At 41.0% G+C, this 17,609-nt stretch overlaps 1 protein-coding gene across 1 annotated transcript; it reads left to right on the top strand.

The window, feature by feature from the left end:
* The first annotated feature begins 34 nt into the window (after positions 1–34).
* LOC125152612 (KRAB domain-containing protein 5-like) lies at positions 35–8,222 on the top strand. Its single transcript, XM_047834674.1, has 4 exons — positions 35–40; positions 2,344–2,472; positions 7,470–7,596; positions 8,094–8,222. Exons 1-4 carry the CDS (start codon positions 35–37, stop codon positions 8,210–8,212), a joined length of 381 nt encoding a protein of 126 aa, XP_047690630.1. The 3' UTR covers positions 8,213–8,222.
* Positions 8,223–17,609: the final 9,387 nt, after the last annotated feature.

Below are 17,609 nucleotides of genomic sequence, written 5' to 3'. Positions count from 1 at the left end.
GGATAAAACAAAGTTGAACACTTAGATATCGAATATGCAGGTATGCCTGAAAATAGACATGCGGCTGTTTTTTGCATAGGAATAAGTAATTTCAACATGTTTTTGTTTTACCTTGGCCCTCTTTAAGATGTTGACTACAAGTATTAATGTATTTGTATTTGTGCTCCCAAATCACTTCAGAAAATTCACTGATTCCCAGTGGGTGTTGAAAGTATGTGGCTGATTCTTCCTGCATCAAAGATATCAGATGCCCTTCCCTCTTAGGTGGGACTCCTGCATACCTGATTTTCCATGGAAGATGGAGGACAATATCATGTACAATCTATGAACAAACCTAACTGGAGATGTCACTTATGTTTCTAACACTGATGTAAGTTATTACGAAATGGGTGTTCACAACGTCATTCTTGAATATTTATTAAAACTGAAAACGTTTCTGAATGTTACAAATAAAATGTTTTGTCTATTGGTTTTGTGCAGTCCAGGCACATACTGAGACAAGTTCTTAACAATGTAGTTAGAAGTAGAGAATACCAGTTGATGTGGTTGAAAGGAAGAAACCTTCACACATAACAGAAAGGGAGTAACTAACTCTTCCCTAACATGGCATAGGATTGTACACTGACATCTTTTAAGAATTACCTCAGGTCTCAAAGAGTTTTCGTATGCAACATTAAGGTGTTAACAAAATAGATTTTTATAACATTTCTCCTTAAAGCCTCCTGGTAACCACAAAGCAAAACGTGTAGTAGATACACAAAACCCAAATCGAAAGGAATCAAAGTACACCACTTTAGAAAATCAACAAATCACAAAGAAAAAGAACAAATGGATAAGAAAGGGGCAAGTAATTGTACAACAGCTAAAAACATGGAAAACAATGACAAGAATAACTCCATCCATACCTATGTCAATAGTTACTTTAAATATAAAGGGACTAAATTCTCCAACCAAAAGATACATTGGCTGAAAGGAAAGAAGTACACAAACTAAGGATATGTGCTGCCTTCAAGAGACTCACTTCAGCTGTAGGAACACACTCAGGCTGAAAGCACAGGTGTGGAAAAAGATCTTCCATACCAATGGAAAATGTCTTCAAGAATTCTTTCTTGGCCATCAGCTCTGGACCACCCCACTATCACCCCAAAACTTGCTCATTCACATGTATCAGGGAAAGCTCCATTTGTAAACACGTGTCCTTCTGTGAAGCAAATGGAGGAGAATGTGTAAATTTACAGAAACTCTGATCAGTGGAGAAGGCATGGATTCAAATCTGGACACTAACCATATATGTTGTTACTGTGTTTTGCTTGCTTACTTCCCAAATGCTTCCCAATAGGATCGTGTGTGGAGTTTGCATTAATAATCATTGCTGCTACCCTCCCCCTCAGATTCCCTCAACTGGTGTGGGTGGAAACAACAGTGTTGTTTTAGTGAAGTGTTCCAGGGATTTCTGTTATGGGATTTTTACATGAATACCCAGGATTCAGGGATTTGTTTTCCCACCGATTCAAAGAATAAAGAGGTGGACACAAAATGAGCAACAGGCAAAACTTTATTAGAGTATAAGAGAGGAAGAGTAGTAGGAAAGCTCTCTTTAAAGAGAGGGGGCATTGGAATGTGAATACCAGTGACAATAGGCAAGGGCCTTTGTGGTATAACTTTCTGGTCTCTTCCCCTTCCCTTCTGCCTTGTTCCTTCTCAAGTCTTATGCATACTGGATTAACAACTCGAAGTGCTAGGTTTTCCCTTCCTGATTGGCTCATTTCCATTGCAGGAGGGGTGGTCTATGGCCATATTGCTCCTTGTGGGTTTTAAGTTTTATAATCTACTACTGGTTTTTAGTTAGGTCTTTAGTCAAATTCCTAAGGGGGAATAGGTGGTATCTGTCACATTCTCAAGAGGAACCTTGCACCTGAGGGGGTTTGCGGTAGTCAGACATTCCCAGCATTGTTCCAAAATGTGTTTTCCCCACCCAGGGGCCTCAGGTCCTAATGGTTCCCTTTCTCCCTACTGAACCCTATCTTTTCCTAACAAAATGCTAAGGGAAGCCAGAGTTAAGCAGAAAGGCTTCCCATTAAGTTATCAGAGTTGAGTGCGGGCTTTGGCTCAAGGGTCTCCTGTACAGGAGTTGGGGAGGTTCAGGTCCATGTAACACACTGTTCCTATGCTCAAGCAGAATTTGTGGGCTTCTGTGGGAGGGGAGGACCCCTGAAAGCAGAGACAGGAAACTCAGAGGCTGGTCTCCACGTGGGACACCATAGTTTCTGAATAGCTCCTGACACAAATGATGAGGAACTTGGGTCTTTTTTGCATTTCAAAGCCCTGCCTGCAGGTGACCAGGCTACTGGTGAAGAGGTTGCAGTCGTGGCTTTAAAGGCATTTGCTCCCACTTCAGCTGGGATTTCTCCACAAAAATCTTCTGAGAAAAATCTTGAAGAGGAGGTGAAAGAAGAAATGGCCAATTCTCAGGTAAGCCTTGAGGCCATTGCAAGAGGACCTGTCACCTTGTTCTCAGGATAATCCATGCATGTAGAAATTGCAGGGCACCTGGGTGGTTCATTCAGTTGAGCATATGACTCTTGATTTAGGCTCAGGTCTTGATCCCAGGGACCTGCTATCCAGCCCTGCATCAGGTTTCCTTCTGAGCTTGGAGCCTACATAAGATTTTCACTCTCTGAGTCCCTGTCCTCCATTTGCATGCATTTTCTCTCTCTCTCTCTCTCTCTCTCTCTCTCTCTCTCTCTCTAAATGAAAAAATTGTAAATACCAATGGTTTTATTTGTTTAGTTCTTATGGTTCTGCTTTAGGTTTTCACCTAATTTTTTTAAAATTTTTTTTCAACGTTTACTTTGTTGAGACAGAGACAGAGAGCATGAACAGGGTAGGGTCAGAGAAGGAGGGAGACACAGAATCCGGAACAGGCTCCAGGCTCTGAGCCCAGAGCCTGATGTGGGGCTAGAACTCACAGACCTCGAGACCATGACCTGAGCCGCAGTCGACGCTCAACAGTCTGAGCCACTCAGGTGCCCCAGATGTTCCCCTAATTATTAACATTTCAGAAATGATATTCCAGGTTATGTCTTCAGAACACTCCTCCCGTATATCCCAGAGACCTCTCTCCCTTTTCTCCAATGTGGCTTCTAGTAGGGCAACAGCAGTTGTCCTGTTGCTGATGGGGTCTGGTCCTGGGATAGCAATCAAGGAAAACCATTCCCATTTAGGTCTTATCCGAATGCTTTCTCTGCCCCGGGTAGAGGAGGATTATGAAAGTGCACAAATACACAAGATGGATATGAGGCACAGAATAATTTAGAATGTTCATGCTCTTGAGGATGTGAAAAAGCTACTTTAAGATATCCTAGATATTCCAGGAAATGACAAGTATATGCGGTAGTCTCTATACATCCACTGTGTCCTTAACTTGTTTATATTGTGATTTACTGTTTGGGGTCACAAGAGCGCACAGGCGATCCCGTGTCCTGAGGTATGCCTTAGGCACTGATATCCATTTGTTTCCTTACAGCTGATGTTACCTTCTATCACTTGGGTTTGTGCTCTCTGCCAGATTCCTCCCCTGTAATGTTCATATTTTTCTTATCAGTTGTAATGATTTCAGCCAGATTCCCTGAGCAATTTCCAGACACCATCACTTTTAAACTGGAAATATCTTTCTCCTAGTTTCACTTCTCTTGTATTTTTTTTACCTTGTAGCTTTTTTTCTTTTTTAAGTTTTTAAGTTTATTTTGAGAGAGAGAGAGAGAGCGAGAGAGAGAGAGCAGGGGAGTGGCCAAGATAGAGCCAAGTCCCAAGTAGGTGACACAGGGTCAGCACTGAGTGGGACACGGAGCTCGAACTCACAAATCAAGAGGTCTTGACCTCGGCCTAATTCAAAAGTCAGAAGCTTGATTGAGCCATCCAGGCACCCCTTCCTTGTAGTTTCTGAGGAGGAGGACAAATGCAAAAGCAATGCGGATAAAATTAAAATTTCTCACAACTTACAACCCCCGGAGAAATACTCGAGACTGGCAGAGGAAGATACTCCTCAAGGAATTCACAACTGCCTTAATGTTGATGCTTTCCTAGAGGCAAACAGCAAGCTTAGCTTTACCCTAGACAGAATTCCAGGTCCTGGAAGTCTTGTTTAACATATGAAATCCCTGTAGAAACTTATATTTCTCCCCCCTCCCCAAACTTAAAGTATATAATCAACAGCTCCTCTCAATCACCCTGCAGCTCATTCTTCCCACAGATCCTGTCCCTGTGCTTTCACACAAACAGCCTCATTTACCAAAAAGGCTCAAGACCTTTTCCTTGAACATTGTCTCCTGGCCCACGTCACATGAGTCACCACCGGACAATGATACCCTCAGTGTTGTCTAGTAGATGTAATGACCTCTACATCGAGTTCTCAATGAGTCAGAACTTCATCCTGTAGCTTTTTGTTTTGCTCAATAGTCATGACACACGCATACTCTATTTACTTCTGTGTATTTCAGAAAAAGAAAGAAGAATCACATAGTACCAAGAACTACCATGTTTGAGTGTCTTAATATCCTGAAATAAAACAGCACAAATGATGAATGAAATAAAGCTTTCAATGAGGGGCCCCTGCATGGCTCAGTTCATTAAGCGTCAGACTTCCACTGAGGTCATGATCTCACCAGTCCTGAGCTGGAGCCCAGCATCAGGTGAACAGGAGCCATGCCTCTCCCTTTCTCTCTCTCCCTCTCTCTCTGCCCCTCCTCGTATTCTCTCTCTCCCTGTCTCTCTCTGTCTCTCTCTCTCTTTGTCAATCATAAGTAATAATTAATTAAAAAATAAAATTTTAAAAAGCTCTCAAATAAACACTATATTAGCAGATCATGGAGTACTACGGTCAAGACAACTCTTGAGATACTCTGTGGTGCCAGATAGTTTATTGAAGTAGCACAGGGCAGGACCCGTGGGCAGAAAGAACTGTACTTTGGCTGCATGAAGCTTCTATGTTCAAGGGGAGGGTAGGTGCACAGAGTGTTCAATCACAAATGTTTCTGTAAATTTCTACGTGTAAAACTGCTTCTGCAAGATTTCTCTGGTGCTTACCATTCAGTTCAATATGAAGCAGTGGTGACATGTACCCGTGGTCAGGAGACCCTGTAAAAATGTACTAACCAGGGATACCTAGGTGGCTCAGTCACAGCCTGGAGCCTGGAGTCACAGCTTGGGGTTCTCTCCCTCTCTTTGCCTCTCCACCTTTCACACCGTGCTTACCCACGTTCTCTTTTACAATATAAGTAAACTTAAAGAAAAATGTAGGAACCAGCCTTTATTTGATGAATGTCCAAATAATACAACTGTATGTTAGCTTTCTGTGCTAAGGGTGAAAATTTTTCTGATTGTATCCCTCATCATACTAGAGTCAGAAATAACTGTTGTCTTTGTATCTTAATGTGTGTTTGTGTTGATAGTGTGAGTAAAAGACCTAAGCATCATTATCTACAATTAGTTTTATGAGTTTCATGTCACTGAAAATGTTTTGTTTGTTTTTGAGGAAGAGAGAGGCAGGGGCAGAGAGAGTGGATCCCTAGCCAGCTCCAGACTGTCAGCACAGAGCCTGATGTGGGGTTTGTACTGGTGAAGTGTGAAATCATGACCTGAGCCAAATTCAAGAGGTGGACACTTAACCACCTGAGCCACCCAGGTGTCCTTCATTGAAAATATTCCCTAGACACCAGTATACTTTTCTACATTTAATATCTATACAACTTCTTTGAATATTTATGGATGTGAGCATGGAATGTATAAAGGTGATCAATTTTGTGTGTATACCTTCTTTCCATCATTCTTCAGGTTTGACACTTGCTATGATCATTTGGTTTGGGGCCCCGCCATATATTTTAGGTGTCATTTTAGGTCAACTCCAGGTCAGATGACCTGGGTTAAAACCTGATCCTACGATGTACTGGATGCTTGAAAAAATATTCACATGGAAATAGAAGAATAATGTGTTCGTTGTCTTAGACTATGATTTATTTTCCATAAGTTATGAACAACTCTGAATGCTCTCTACTAACCAGGAAATGCTTGGAAAGGTTTATTGCCATTCTTGCTATTCTAGTAGAACCTGTAATTGCTATGAATCCCATTCAGTTCCAAGTTCCCCAAAAGTTCCTGTCTTTGAGTTGTTCTTCGTTATTGAAATATGTATCTCTTGGCCCATAGACTAGTGCCTTGTTAGAAATGCAGACATCTACCCCATCCTAGAACTCCTGAGCAGTATCTGCATTTTAGCAAGATCCCCAAGGTCCTGTTGTGAAATTCTAATTCATATTAGAATATGCTAAATACATTTGTCACTCCCCAGAAGTTTCCATTGAAGAAATAGATAGCACATGTACTGTATGATGTAAATACAATATTCAAAATGTATATGCCTGTGTTGATGCCTTCATTTTACAAATTCTCCTGAAGAAACACAGTATTTATAAAGGTTCCTACCTGCAAGGTAAAGAATATACTAGAGCATAATACTGGGTGACAAATAATCTTACCTCATCAAGCAGGAACCTCACCTCAGCCAGAACCAGTTCTCCTGATCTAACTGAACTAACAGAAGTTCAGTCGTTGGTGGATCACAAAAAAACTATACCAGGTGAGGATGTGAGCAAAGCAAAAATGATTTACAAGAAACAAGGAAATCACAGGGAGGAACTTCCAAATCAGATACTCACGGAGGAAGGGGGAATGGTGTCCTTTCATTTAGGGTTAGCATGGATATTCAGAAAGGGGAGGCCATCATCTTATGCCAAGTGGAGTATAAGGTTGCACATAAGCCTTAAGAGAACAGTTGTATACATACTCTGCATATTTCATAGGAAATGAGGTTTGTGCTCCTCCTTGGGTGAGATTTTAGTATTATAATGAGGTAAAAGGGAGCTCCTGGGTGGCTGAGTCCATTGAGCGTCCTACTCTTAATTTAGCCTCAGGTCAGGATGAAAGTCCTGAGATCAGGCTCCACTCTGAGCATGGACCCTGGTTGGGATTCTGTCTCTCTCTGTCTGCCCCCCCTCCACTTGTGCATGTTCTATCTCACTCAAAGACATAAGATGTAAAATAAAATGTATGTATGAGATGAAGGTACCTGTACTTACTCCATAGTTTAGTCTATTATGCATTTGCTCAGGTGTGAGTCAGGGGTTAATCTCCAACTGAGCTCATCCAAGCTCTTCCTCAGGGCAGTCATTACCTTTTGTTGGATGGTTTCTGTTTCCACTACAGGAGACTATACCCGTGGGGTTTGTTTGTGAAGTAAAAGATAAGATAGAAAAAGGGGTTAAGTAAAGTGTGGAAATAAGATCGGTGGGTACAAGCACAAGCATTAAAGTCAGGTCTTGGAGTCCGGCTGGTGACATTAACTGCCTCTTTCATTTGACCTAGCATTAGGAACTCTGCCTGTGGCCACTTGATAACTGTGTTTTTTATTGCAGGGATTGCTGACATTCAGAGATGTGGCCATAGAATTTTCTCGGAAAGAGCTGGGGTGCCTGAACCACAGTCAGTGGGAACTGTACAGGGATGTGATGTTAGAGAACTACGGACACCTCCTTTTCTTGGGTGAGGATAACTCCTTCCACACTGCCCAAACCATACTCAGGGATTTGTTCCTTCCATTGAAGACTGTCTCTTGGAATCTTCCTCTTTGCATGACTGGGATTCAGATCCCTGCAGTCAGGGAAAGAAGTAGGGGTTTGTGGTTGTACAGAAAAATCTTCTTGGTGTTTCCTTTTCAGCTTTACCTTTTCTTCCTTAGGGTAACATCATCATTTCTGTACATTAATGACAATTCTAACGGCTAAGTGGCATAAAACGGTATCTTTTTTGTCTTAAATACCGATTTCTACTGATTATTGTCATGGTAATACTCAGAAGTGGAGGTCAAGATCTGAACATGGAAACTTCATCCTGCGTGTTCTAAAGGGGATGTTGGCCCACAGCATTTGGGAAATCATTTTCTAGCTTCTACTCTGTCCTCTCTGCTCTACTAAGCACAATAGTGGATCAGAAGTTAGAATCCCCAACCACACTCACATTCTTTTTTTTCTAATAAACAGGTCTTGTTGTGTCAAAGCCAGACCTGGTCATCTTTTTGGAACACAAGAAGGATGTCTGGGCCGTGAAGAGAAAGGAGACAGTAGCTACACACCCAGGTAGGTGGGAAGGAAGCGGATGACAGAGGTAAGGGCCAGTCGTGAAGGAGGAGTTGGACCTCAGAATGTGGTTGAGCAGCTCTCCTTGAATGGAAATTAGGTGGAAAAGGCCAGTTTCAGGGCTCTTCCTCTCACATGAGAAATCTGCTTTCCAACATACCATGCTTTCCATTCTCTAAGGATTCTCCTTCAGTTCCACTGAGGGTTCTTCACATCCACAGTGAGGTCCTCCATAATCTAACTGGTTCTCCATTTGCTTTGAGGTCTTGCGGAAATCTCTGTATTTCTGAGGAACTGTACGCTAATGCATTTCTGACTTCTGTTTTGCTTCTTGTGTGAAGTGTGTCAGGATAGTGGTGGGCACCTTGAGGTGAGGTGCAGAAATCCCAGGAACGCTAGAGGGAGACATCACAAGTTTTCGGGTTGATCCTTTCCAGGATTAAGGTGGCTTTCATTTTAATCATACAAAATACAGACCCAGTAATCACATCAGGTGATAAAGCAACTCCCTAATATGAGGAAATCTCATTCTTTGTTTCACTTCAAAAGTTCATTTCTTGGGTTGCCTGGTTGGCTCAGTTGGTTAAGTGTCTGGGTTGAGCTCCAGCCATGATCTGACAGTTTGAATTTGAGCCCTGCATCAGCCTCTCTGCTGTCAGTGAAGAACCCATTTGGGATCCTTTGCTGCTCTGTCCGTCTGGCACATGTTCTCTGTTTCTCAAAAATTAATATTAAAAGGAAAAGAAAGAGAGTCCAGGATGCCTGGGTGACTCAGTTGGTTAAGAGTCCAACTCTTGGTTTGGCTCAGGGCATGATCTCAGGGTTTCTGAGTTCAAGCCCCACATAGGGTTCTGGGCTGACAGCTGAGATGGTGCTTGGTTTCTCCCTCCCTCCCACCGTCCCTCCTTCTCTCCCCCTCTCCTTGCTCTCTCTCTGTCTCTCTGTCTCTCTCTCTCTCTCTCTCTACCCTTTCCACACTGCTCTTTATCTCTGTCTAAATAAACTTTCATTTTCTTTGTATTAAGTAAAATAAGAAATTTCCACTCAATGTTTTGCATTCCTCAATGGTGAAATAATTTAAAGAACCTATTATTTTCATATAATTCTATATAAATTAATGCCATAGGGGAGCTAGGATATTTAGAAGTGAAAACTCACAGCCTATAATAAAGTCTCAATTGTTTCTTTATTTCTTAACTGAATCCTTTTATGAACTTATCTTGTATAATATGAAGTCCCTGTGACTTTGTCATATGTTTTCACTCTGAGTCGTTATATAGGAGATTCCTTTATGATGTGTTATATCAAAAGTCCTGATATAACATGGGCATTTGCTTTATAAGAAGTGAGGCAGACAATTAGGAAACGTCGTATGTTTAGAAAAAGAGTTAATGATAAATGTAATTTCACGTGAGAAAAAATCACTTATTTTTTTTTTACTTTCGTCCGAATGTATCTGAATTTAATACCAAAGATTTTTTTTATAAAGCGATTGTTGGCCTATTTTATACTCTTGATTGTGTTTGTTTATTTAGAAATGAAAGGTTTTGAGGCACTTGAGTGGTTCAGAGGGTTGAGCATCTGACTCTTGATTTCAATGCAGGTCATGACTTCATGGTTTGAATTTAAGCCCTAAGTCCAGTTCTGTACCCAGTGTGGAGCCTGCTTGGAATTCCCTTCTCTCTCTCTCCCCCACCCTCCCTCCCTCTCTCCCCCACCCTCCCTCCCTCTCTCCCTTTCTCTCTCAAACTTTTTAAACATTCACAAAAAAGAAATGAAAGGTTATTGTTTGCTTGATTCTAAAGAATGGATTATAGGGGACCTGCATAGCTCAGTTGGTTAAGACTTCAACTTCAGCTTAGGAAATGATCTTGCAGTTTGTGACTTTGAGCCCCATGTCTGGCTCTGTGCTGAGAGCTCACATAGCCTGGAGCCTGCTTCGGATTCTGTGTCTGCCTCTCTCTCTAAGTCTCCCTGGCTTGTGCGCTCACTCGCTCTCTCTCTCTCTCTCTCTCTCTCTCTCTGTGTCTAAGATATATAAACATTAAAAAAATGAACAATGGATTATACCCTGAAATCTGTGTGATAGGAGGGATCTATTAACATACCACATTGTGTAATGTCTTAGGTGCTTAATTCACAAAAGTGTTCATTAGAGGTTTCCATGGTTGATTTTAAGGAACATTCTTGACAATTGTAATGCCCGTGAAGACATGCCAGTAATTGAAAATGTTCCTTTTTCATGGGTACACAGTCACAGTTGAAAATTAGAGCTATAGCTAGGGGAGCCTGGGCTCCGGTCATGATCTCACGATTCATGAGTCTGAGGACTGCTTTGGGCTCTGAGCTGACACCGTGGAGCCTGCTTGGGATTCTTTCTTTCTCCCTCTTTCTCTGTTTCTCCTCTGCTTTAGGAGAGCATTCTCTCTCAAAATAAGCTTTAAAAAATATCTACATTTATCATGGGCCTCTGTTAAATACTTCATCATTGTTATGTAGAATTTTTTGGGTTACATTTTGTCTGGTCTTGCCATTCCATAATAATGTGCTTCCTTTTTGTATGGAACTTTCCACAGCATTATTTAGGTGGGATTTTGCTTTTACCTTTGTATTTTGTTATAGGGTCACAATTTTTTTTTTTATGTCTTATTTTACTCTTGAAGGCGAGAGAGAGAGAGAGAGAGAGAGAGAGAGAATGTGAGTGGGAGTGGGGCAGAGAAAGAGGGAGACACAGAATCTGAAGCAGGCTCCAGGCTCTGAGCTGTCAGCACAGAGCCCGATGTGGGGCTCAAACTCATTTTCTGTGAGATCATGACCTGAATGAAATTGGTTTCCCAACCGACTTAGCCACCCAGGTGCCCCACAGGGTGACAATTTTCAATTCCTAATGTTTTTGGACAATGTGAGTAAGTCTATATCAGATAAGATCAGCTTTGTATCCTTTGCTAATAAAAGTATCTATGTATTTGTAGCAGTATTAACTATGCATACTTGTGACTCATCTTGTGTATTTCTTTCCTTGATTAGTGGTAAATGAATGTTGTATCCTGTTTAGGTGAGTTATCATGCTAATAGAATTTCATCATGTATTTATTGATGAATGCAATGTCTGTATGTATTTTCATTCCAGTTACCTTAGAATTTACTTAAAGCATCTTAAAGGTTTAACAAACCTTTATACACGCTGTAGTGCAGAGCTCAACACAGGGCTTGCTTTTTTTTTTTTTTTTTTAATGTTTTTATTCCTCAGAGAGAGACCAAGCCCACACAGGTGAAAGGCAGAGAGGGAGGGAGACACAGAATCTGGATCTCCAGGCTCCTTGCTGTTACTAGCATAGAGCCCAATGCGGGGCTCAAACTCATGAACCCCGAGATCATGACCTGAGCTGAAGTCCAACACTTAACCGAATGAGCCACTGAAGCAACCCTCAACTCAGGACATGAATTCCCAAACTGGGAGACCATGCCTTAACTGAAATCAGGAATTGTACACATAACCGAATGAGCCACCTTCATGCCCCTAACACGCTGTTTTAAGCCGATAGTGTCAATTTTATACAAATTCTTCTACTTATCATCTCTGCACCTGCAACCACTTTATGTTGATGACATCATAAATTCTATTTTTATATTGCATATATTATTACCGAGATTTGATTTTTATGCTTTAAGAAAAAGACTGTAGCAGAAATAAATGTGATGTGTCCTACCTTGTTACAACACTACAGGTTTCTATAATTGTGTAAATATTTATACTTCTCAGAGCTTTAGGTTATCATGTGTTTTCAGTTACTGTTTAGAATCTGTTTAGTTCAGTAAGGACTTTTTTTTAAAAATTTAACGTTTATTTATATTTTGAGAGAGACACAGAGACAGAATCTGAAGCAGGCTCCAGGCACCAAGTCGTCAGCAAGATAGTAACACAGGGCTTGAAGTCACGAACCGTGCTGACAGCACAGAGCCTGGAGCCTACTTCGGATTCTGTGTCTCCCTCTCTCTCTGCCCCTCCCCTGCTCATGCTCTGCCTCTCTCTGTCTCAAAAATAAAAACATTTTTTAAAAAAGTTTAAAAAGAAACATTTCTTGTAGGACAGATCTGCTGATAAACTTAGAGGGGTTTTGCCTTGGCAAAGTCTTCATTTCTCCATGCATGGAAAATAGCTGTGCCAGGTAGGGTATTCTTGGTGGATATTTTTTGATCTTTCAGTATTTGAATACATTGTTCAATGCTTTTCTTTCTATAACATCTCCCGAGAACCCCACTAACAATCTTGTAGGAGCTCTCTTGTACAAGATAAGTTGCCTTTGTCAAGCTTTTCAAAATTCTCTTTTCACTGGTCGTTTTTGGTCGGTTAATTACAACTGTGTTCATGTCTTGTCTTTTTTCCTTCAATTTTTATTTAAATTTTAATTAGGTAATATGCAGTGCAATATGGATTTCAGTATAATTCATTCAGTGGCTCATCATTTGCACACAGTGCTCATCATAACAAGTGCTTTCCTTAATAGCCATCACCAAGCAAATTGTCCCTCACCCATCTCCTGCCATTGATACTTATCCTACTGTGAATTTACTGTGCTTGTGAATTTGCCTCTCCTTTCCACATACAGGGGAACTACAAGCCTTTAGTTCTTCATGGAAACTCGCTGCCCCCGTTCACTCTGCTCTCTTTATGGGGTCCCCATAATGTACACATTGGTCCACTTGTAGGTGTCCCATGTATCCCGAGTCTTTGTTCTTTTCCACAATTTTCTTTGGTCCTCTTAGGTAATTTAAAACAAGGGGTCTTCAGGTTGCCCAGTTCTTTCTTCTGCTTGACCAAGTCTGTTGCTGACTCCTTAGTATATTTTTAAATTCAAAGATTCTCCACTTGAGCTCCCAAATTCTGGGTGATTTTCTTATACTTTGCCTCTTTGGGTTTATATTTTGGTCATGCATGGTTTTTCTGCTCTCATTTAGTTGCCTGTCTGCTTTCTCTTCTTCCTCCATAGGCATCTTTATGATGTTTTCTTCTTGAGTTCTTGGTCATACCATTAATACGTCCTAATTAATTCAAGGTCAGTTTTAGAGATTTATTTCATTCCTGTGAGTGAAACAAGTTCTTCTATTTCTTCATGGCCTTGTGGTCTTTTGTTGAGATTAGTGAATTTAAGAAAACAAACTCCGGGTTTAGGCTTATGAACTTGTTTGTACAGGAGAACACAAGTAATTGGTAATGTCTGAATTTTTGGAATTTCCCAGTTTACGGAAGTATAGTTAGTTCTTTAGAGCCCATGATACCTTCCTCTGTTGTCCTCAGCTCTGTAGTCTCTCCAGTGTGTAAACAAAAGCTCACCTGTTTTCTGAGCAGCCATCATAGTGCATCCAGCCGGTGCCCTCATTCTCTCTGCTTCCATGTCCTTCGTGACAGAAATAAGTCCCTCAAGCACCTGCAAAAAAGCCAGATCACTGAGCATAGAGGTCACTCCTGTGTTTTCGCCTCCTGATGAGAGGTAACTGTTTCCACACAGTTTTGCCAAGGAGTGTCAGGAAGGGTGAGTAGCTGTTGTGGGCCAGTGTCACAAACTTTGTCTCTTTGATGTTTTTGTGTTTTGTACTTGCCTGCCTGGGTGGGGTTCTCCTAATTGCCTTCTGGAGCACTCACAAGGTAATTTAGTCCATTTCTGTCTCCATGGAGGAGCAACTTCCCGGTCCTTCCTTATTCTCCACTGCTGATGTCCTGTGATGGGTGTTAATTTTGCATATTAGCATTTTAACATGTATGCATGTGAGTGTAGTAAGTGAGAGAACTGATTGTGTATCTTTTACTTGTGTCTTTCCATAATACCATAGGCCTATTGGCAAAGTCAGGTAAGGAATATTCATTTTAAAGAGTGATGTAGGAACAATGAGATACCACCTCACACCTATCAGAATGGCTAACATGAACAACTCAGGGAACAGTAGATTTTGGCAAGCATGTGGAGAAAGAGGATCTCTTGTGCACTGCTGGTGGGCATGCAAACTGGTGCAGCTACTCTGGAAAACAGTATGGTGGTTCCTCAAAAAATAAAAAAAAAAGAACTACCCTGCTATCCAGCAATCGCACTACTAGGTATTTACCCAAGGGATACAAGTATGCTGTTTCAGAGGGGCACATGCACCCCAATGTTTATAACAGCACTATCACCAGTAGCTAACGTATGGAAAGACCCCAAATGTCCGTCGATGGATGGATAAAGAAGATGTGGAGTATATTTGTGTGTGTGTGTATATATACACACACACATATATGTATGTATACATACATACATACATCCACAAAGGAGTATTACTCGGCAATCAAAAGTAATGAAGTCTTGCCATTTGCAAGTCCGTGGATGAACTGGAGAGTATTATGCTAAGCCAAATTAGACAAAGAGAAATATCATATGACTTCACTATATGAGGACTTTAAGACCCAGAACAGATGAACACAAAAGAAGGAAGGAAAACATAGTGTAAAGACAGGGAGGGGGACAAGACATAAGAGACTCTTAAACATGGAGAACAGAGGTTTATGGGAGGGGTTGTGGTGGAGGGGTGGGCTAAATGGGTAAGGGGCATCAAGGAATCTACACCTGAAATTATTGTTGCACTATATGTTAACTAACTTGAATGTAAATTTAAAAAATAATAGAAAAATTATAATGAACAAAAAAAATACCTCAAGTGCCCTAGAGTATACTCTATACTGGTTATTTCTTTGCTCTGGCATTTTCTGTGCCTGTGATTATCCTCATACTTGCTCACTCATGGCCCAGGGTACCTGCCCCACCAACATGCATCGAACCATGTTGCATGCAGCAAAGGAGGCAATGTAAATCTGATAGGACTTAGAGAACTGGACCTGAAGTCTTTCTGTTTCCATTCAGGGAAGGCCCTCCTCCCCAAGTCACTACTCCCTCCAAGTCTTGAACCAGAATTGTGATATATGGGTTAGTCTAATTAGAAATCATAGCACTGGTGGACACATAAGATATTTGCAAACTGCTCCCCTTCTCTGAACTGTTTCACAGTATTTGACAAAAAGGCCATCACACTTTGCCCTGAAATTAGCCCTTAAATTTAGGATATCCTTAAACGTAATGCACGGGATGTATTCTACATGCACATGGACTGCTGAGGAAGAACCGCATAAACCTGCAATTACTGATGGTCTTAGGGTAGAAGCCAGCAAGTACAGATTTATAGTGAGAAGGCTATATTTGGTCTCTTTACAACATATAACATGTATTCATGTTTTGTACAGATTGTGTTATTAGAGTCAGTTTTACTTATGAAGAAAGTAAACCTCTTGTGTATGGTGAGTGTGAGACCACACGAGCATGATCACAAACAGAGATTTCTAAGAGTCACTTATCTGTGGCCAAGTCAAGGATGATCTCTGACTTAGTTCCTGCAGAGGCTGTGAAATTTAGCTTTCATCAGAATCATCTGGAGTACTTGTAAATTTTGGAATAGTACTAGAAGGGTACTGGAAGAAGAGAAAAGGAGGTAGAAAACATATTTTAAGGAAGAATAACCAAAAAATTCCCTATTCTGGCTAAGGAAACAGATCCAGAAGGCACAGGGGCACCTGGGTGGCTCAGTCAGTTAAGCGTCAGACTTCAGCTCAGGTCATAATCTCACAGTCCGTGAGTTTGAGCCCCATGTCAGGCTCTGTCCTGACAGCTCAGAACCTGCTTCAGATTCATCTTCAGGGTCTGCTTCAGATTCTTTGTCTCCCTCTCTCCCTCCCCCTCCCCTGTTCATGTTCTGTCTCTCTCTGTCTCAAAGGTAAAAACTTAAAAAAAGTTGTTTTAAATAAAAAAAAATCCGGAAGGCACAGAGAACTCCCGTTAAAATCAACAAAAGCAGACCCACAGCAAGATATATTAGAATTAAATTTTCAAAATACGGTGATAAAAACTCTTCAAAGCAGGAAGACATCTTTCACTTACCAGGGAGAACCATAAGGTTACCTGGTGATTCTTCAACAGAAACTTGGCAAGCCAGAAGAGAGTGGCATCATCTATTCCACGTGCTGACTGGGAGAAATAGGCAGCCAGGAATTCTCTATCCAGCAAGGCTATCATTCAGAAGGGAAGGAGAGACAGAGTTTCCCAGACAAGCAAAATCTCAAGGAATTCCTCACCACTGAACTAGCCCTGCAGGAAATATCAAAGGGGAATCTTGAAGTGCAAAGAAGACACCAAAAGTGACACAGAAAAAGGATCAAGAAAGTTTCTAGAAACAATGACAAAACTACTAATAAAATGGCAATAAATACGTATCCATAAATACTTTCAATGAAAACGTACTATACATTCCAATCAAAACACATAGGGTCTCTGGATGGAATAAAGCAACCAAACAAAAACAACAAGAAATAAAGCCCAGGCCCATCTATATGCTGCCTACAAGAGACTCCATGGAGACCTGAAGACACAGATACAAAGTGAGGGTGATAGAGAAACCTTTCTCATGCAGATGATGGTCCAAAGAAAGCCAGAGTAGCAATACTTAGGGCGGACAAACCAGATATTTTGTTCTTGTGTGGCAATTACCCCGCTTTGGTACCAGGGTAATGCTGGCCTCCTAGGGTTATTTTGAATGGGTTCCTTCTATTCTATTTTTAAGATTTTGATGAAGAGTGCCCTAAATTTTATTTTCTTTTTAATATTTGTTAGAATTGACCAATGAAGGCAAGAGACTGTGGGCTTTCCTATGCTGGGAGGTTTTTTATTCCAAATTCAACTTGTATATTTGTGATGGTCTAAGAAGATTCCTTATTTCTTGAGCTCAAAATTCATTTCTCAATCTTGGTAACTTGTGCGTTCTTTAAAATTACATTTTTTTCTACTTTGCCTAACTTGTTAGTATATCATTGTTGATAGTGATCTGTTATCACACTATATATCTCTGTGGTTATCTGTTGTGAGGTTTCTGTTCCATTTCTCCATTTGGTGCTTGTTACCTCTCCTTTTTTCTTAGTTAATGGAGTTGGATAATTTCCATTTTTGTTTGTTTTGAGAAACCTGGGCATTATTTTCCATGTTATTGTTTATTCTGATCTCTCATATCTAATTTTTAAGTTTTTAGTTTTCTTCATTTGTTTATTTATTCTGAGCGAGAGAGAGCGCGCATGCAAGCTGGGGCAAGGGGCAGAGTGGGAGAGACAGAATCTTAGGCTCCTCACTGGGAGTGAAGCCGTACCCGGGACTTGATCCCACAACTCTGGGATCATGACCTGAGCTGAAATCAGGAGTTAGACGCTTAACAGACTGACCTACCCAGGTGCCCCAACTATTTTATGAATTTCTATTTTTTCCTTGGTATTTCCTTCTCCTCCTGCAGAGCTGAATGTGGGGCTTGAACTGGCTAACCACGAGTTTGTGAACTGAGCCAAATTCAATTGCT

Source organism: Prionailurus viverrinus, chromosome E2 (genome assembly GCF_022837055.1).
Source record: "Prionailurus viverrinus isolate Anna chromosome E2, UM_Priviv_1.0, whole genome shotgun sequence".
NCBI classification, from domain to species: Eukaryota; Metazoa; Chordata; class Mammalia; order Carnivora; family Felidae; genus Prionailurus; species Prionailurus viverrinus.
Note: the sequence above shows the minus strand (reverse complement) of the source record. Positions and strands in the feature narration are given on the sequence as shown.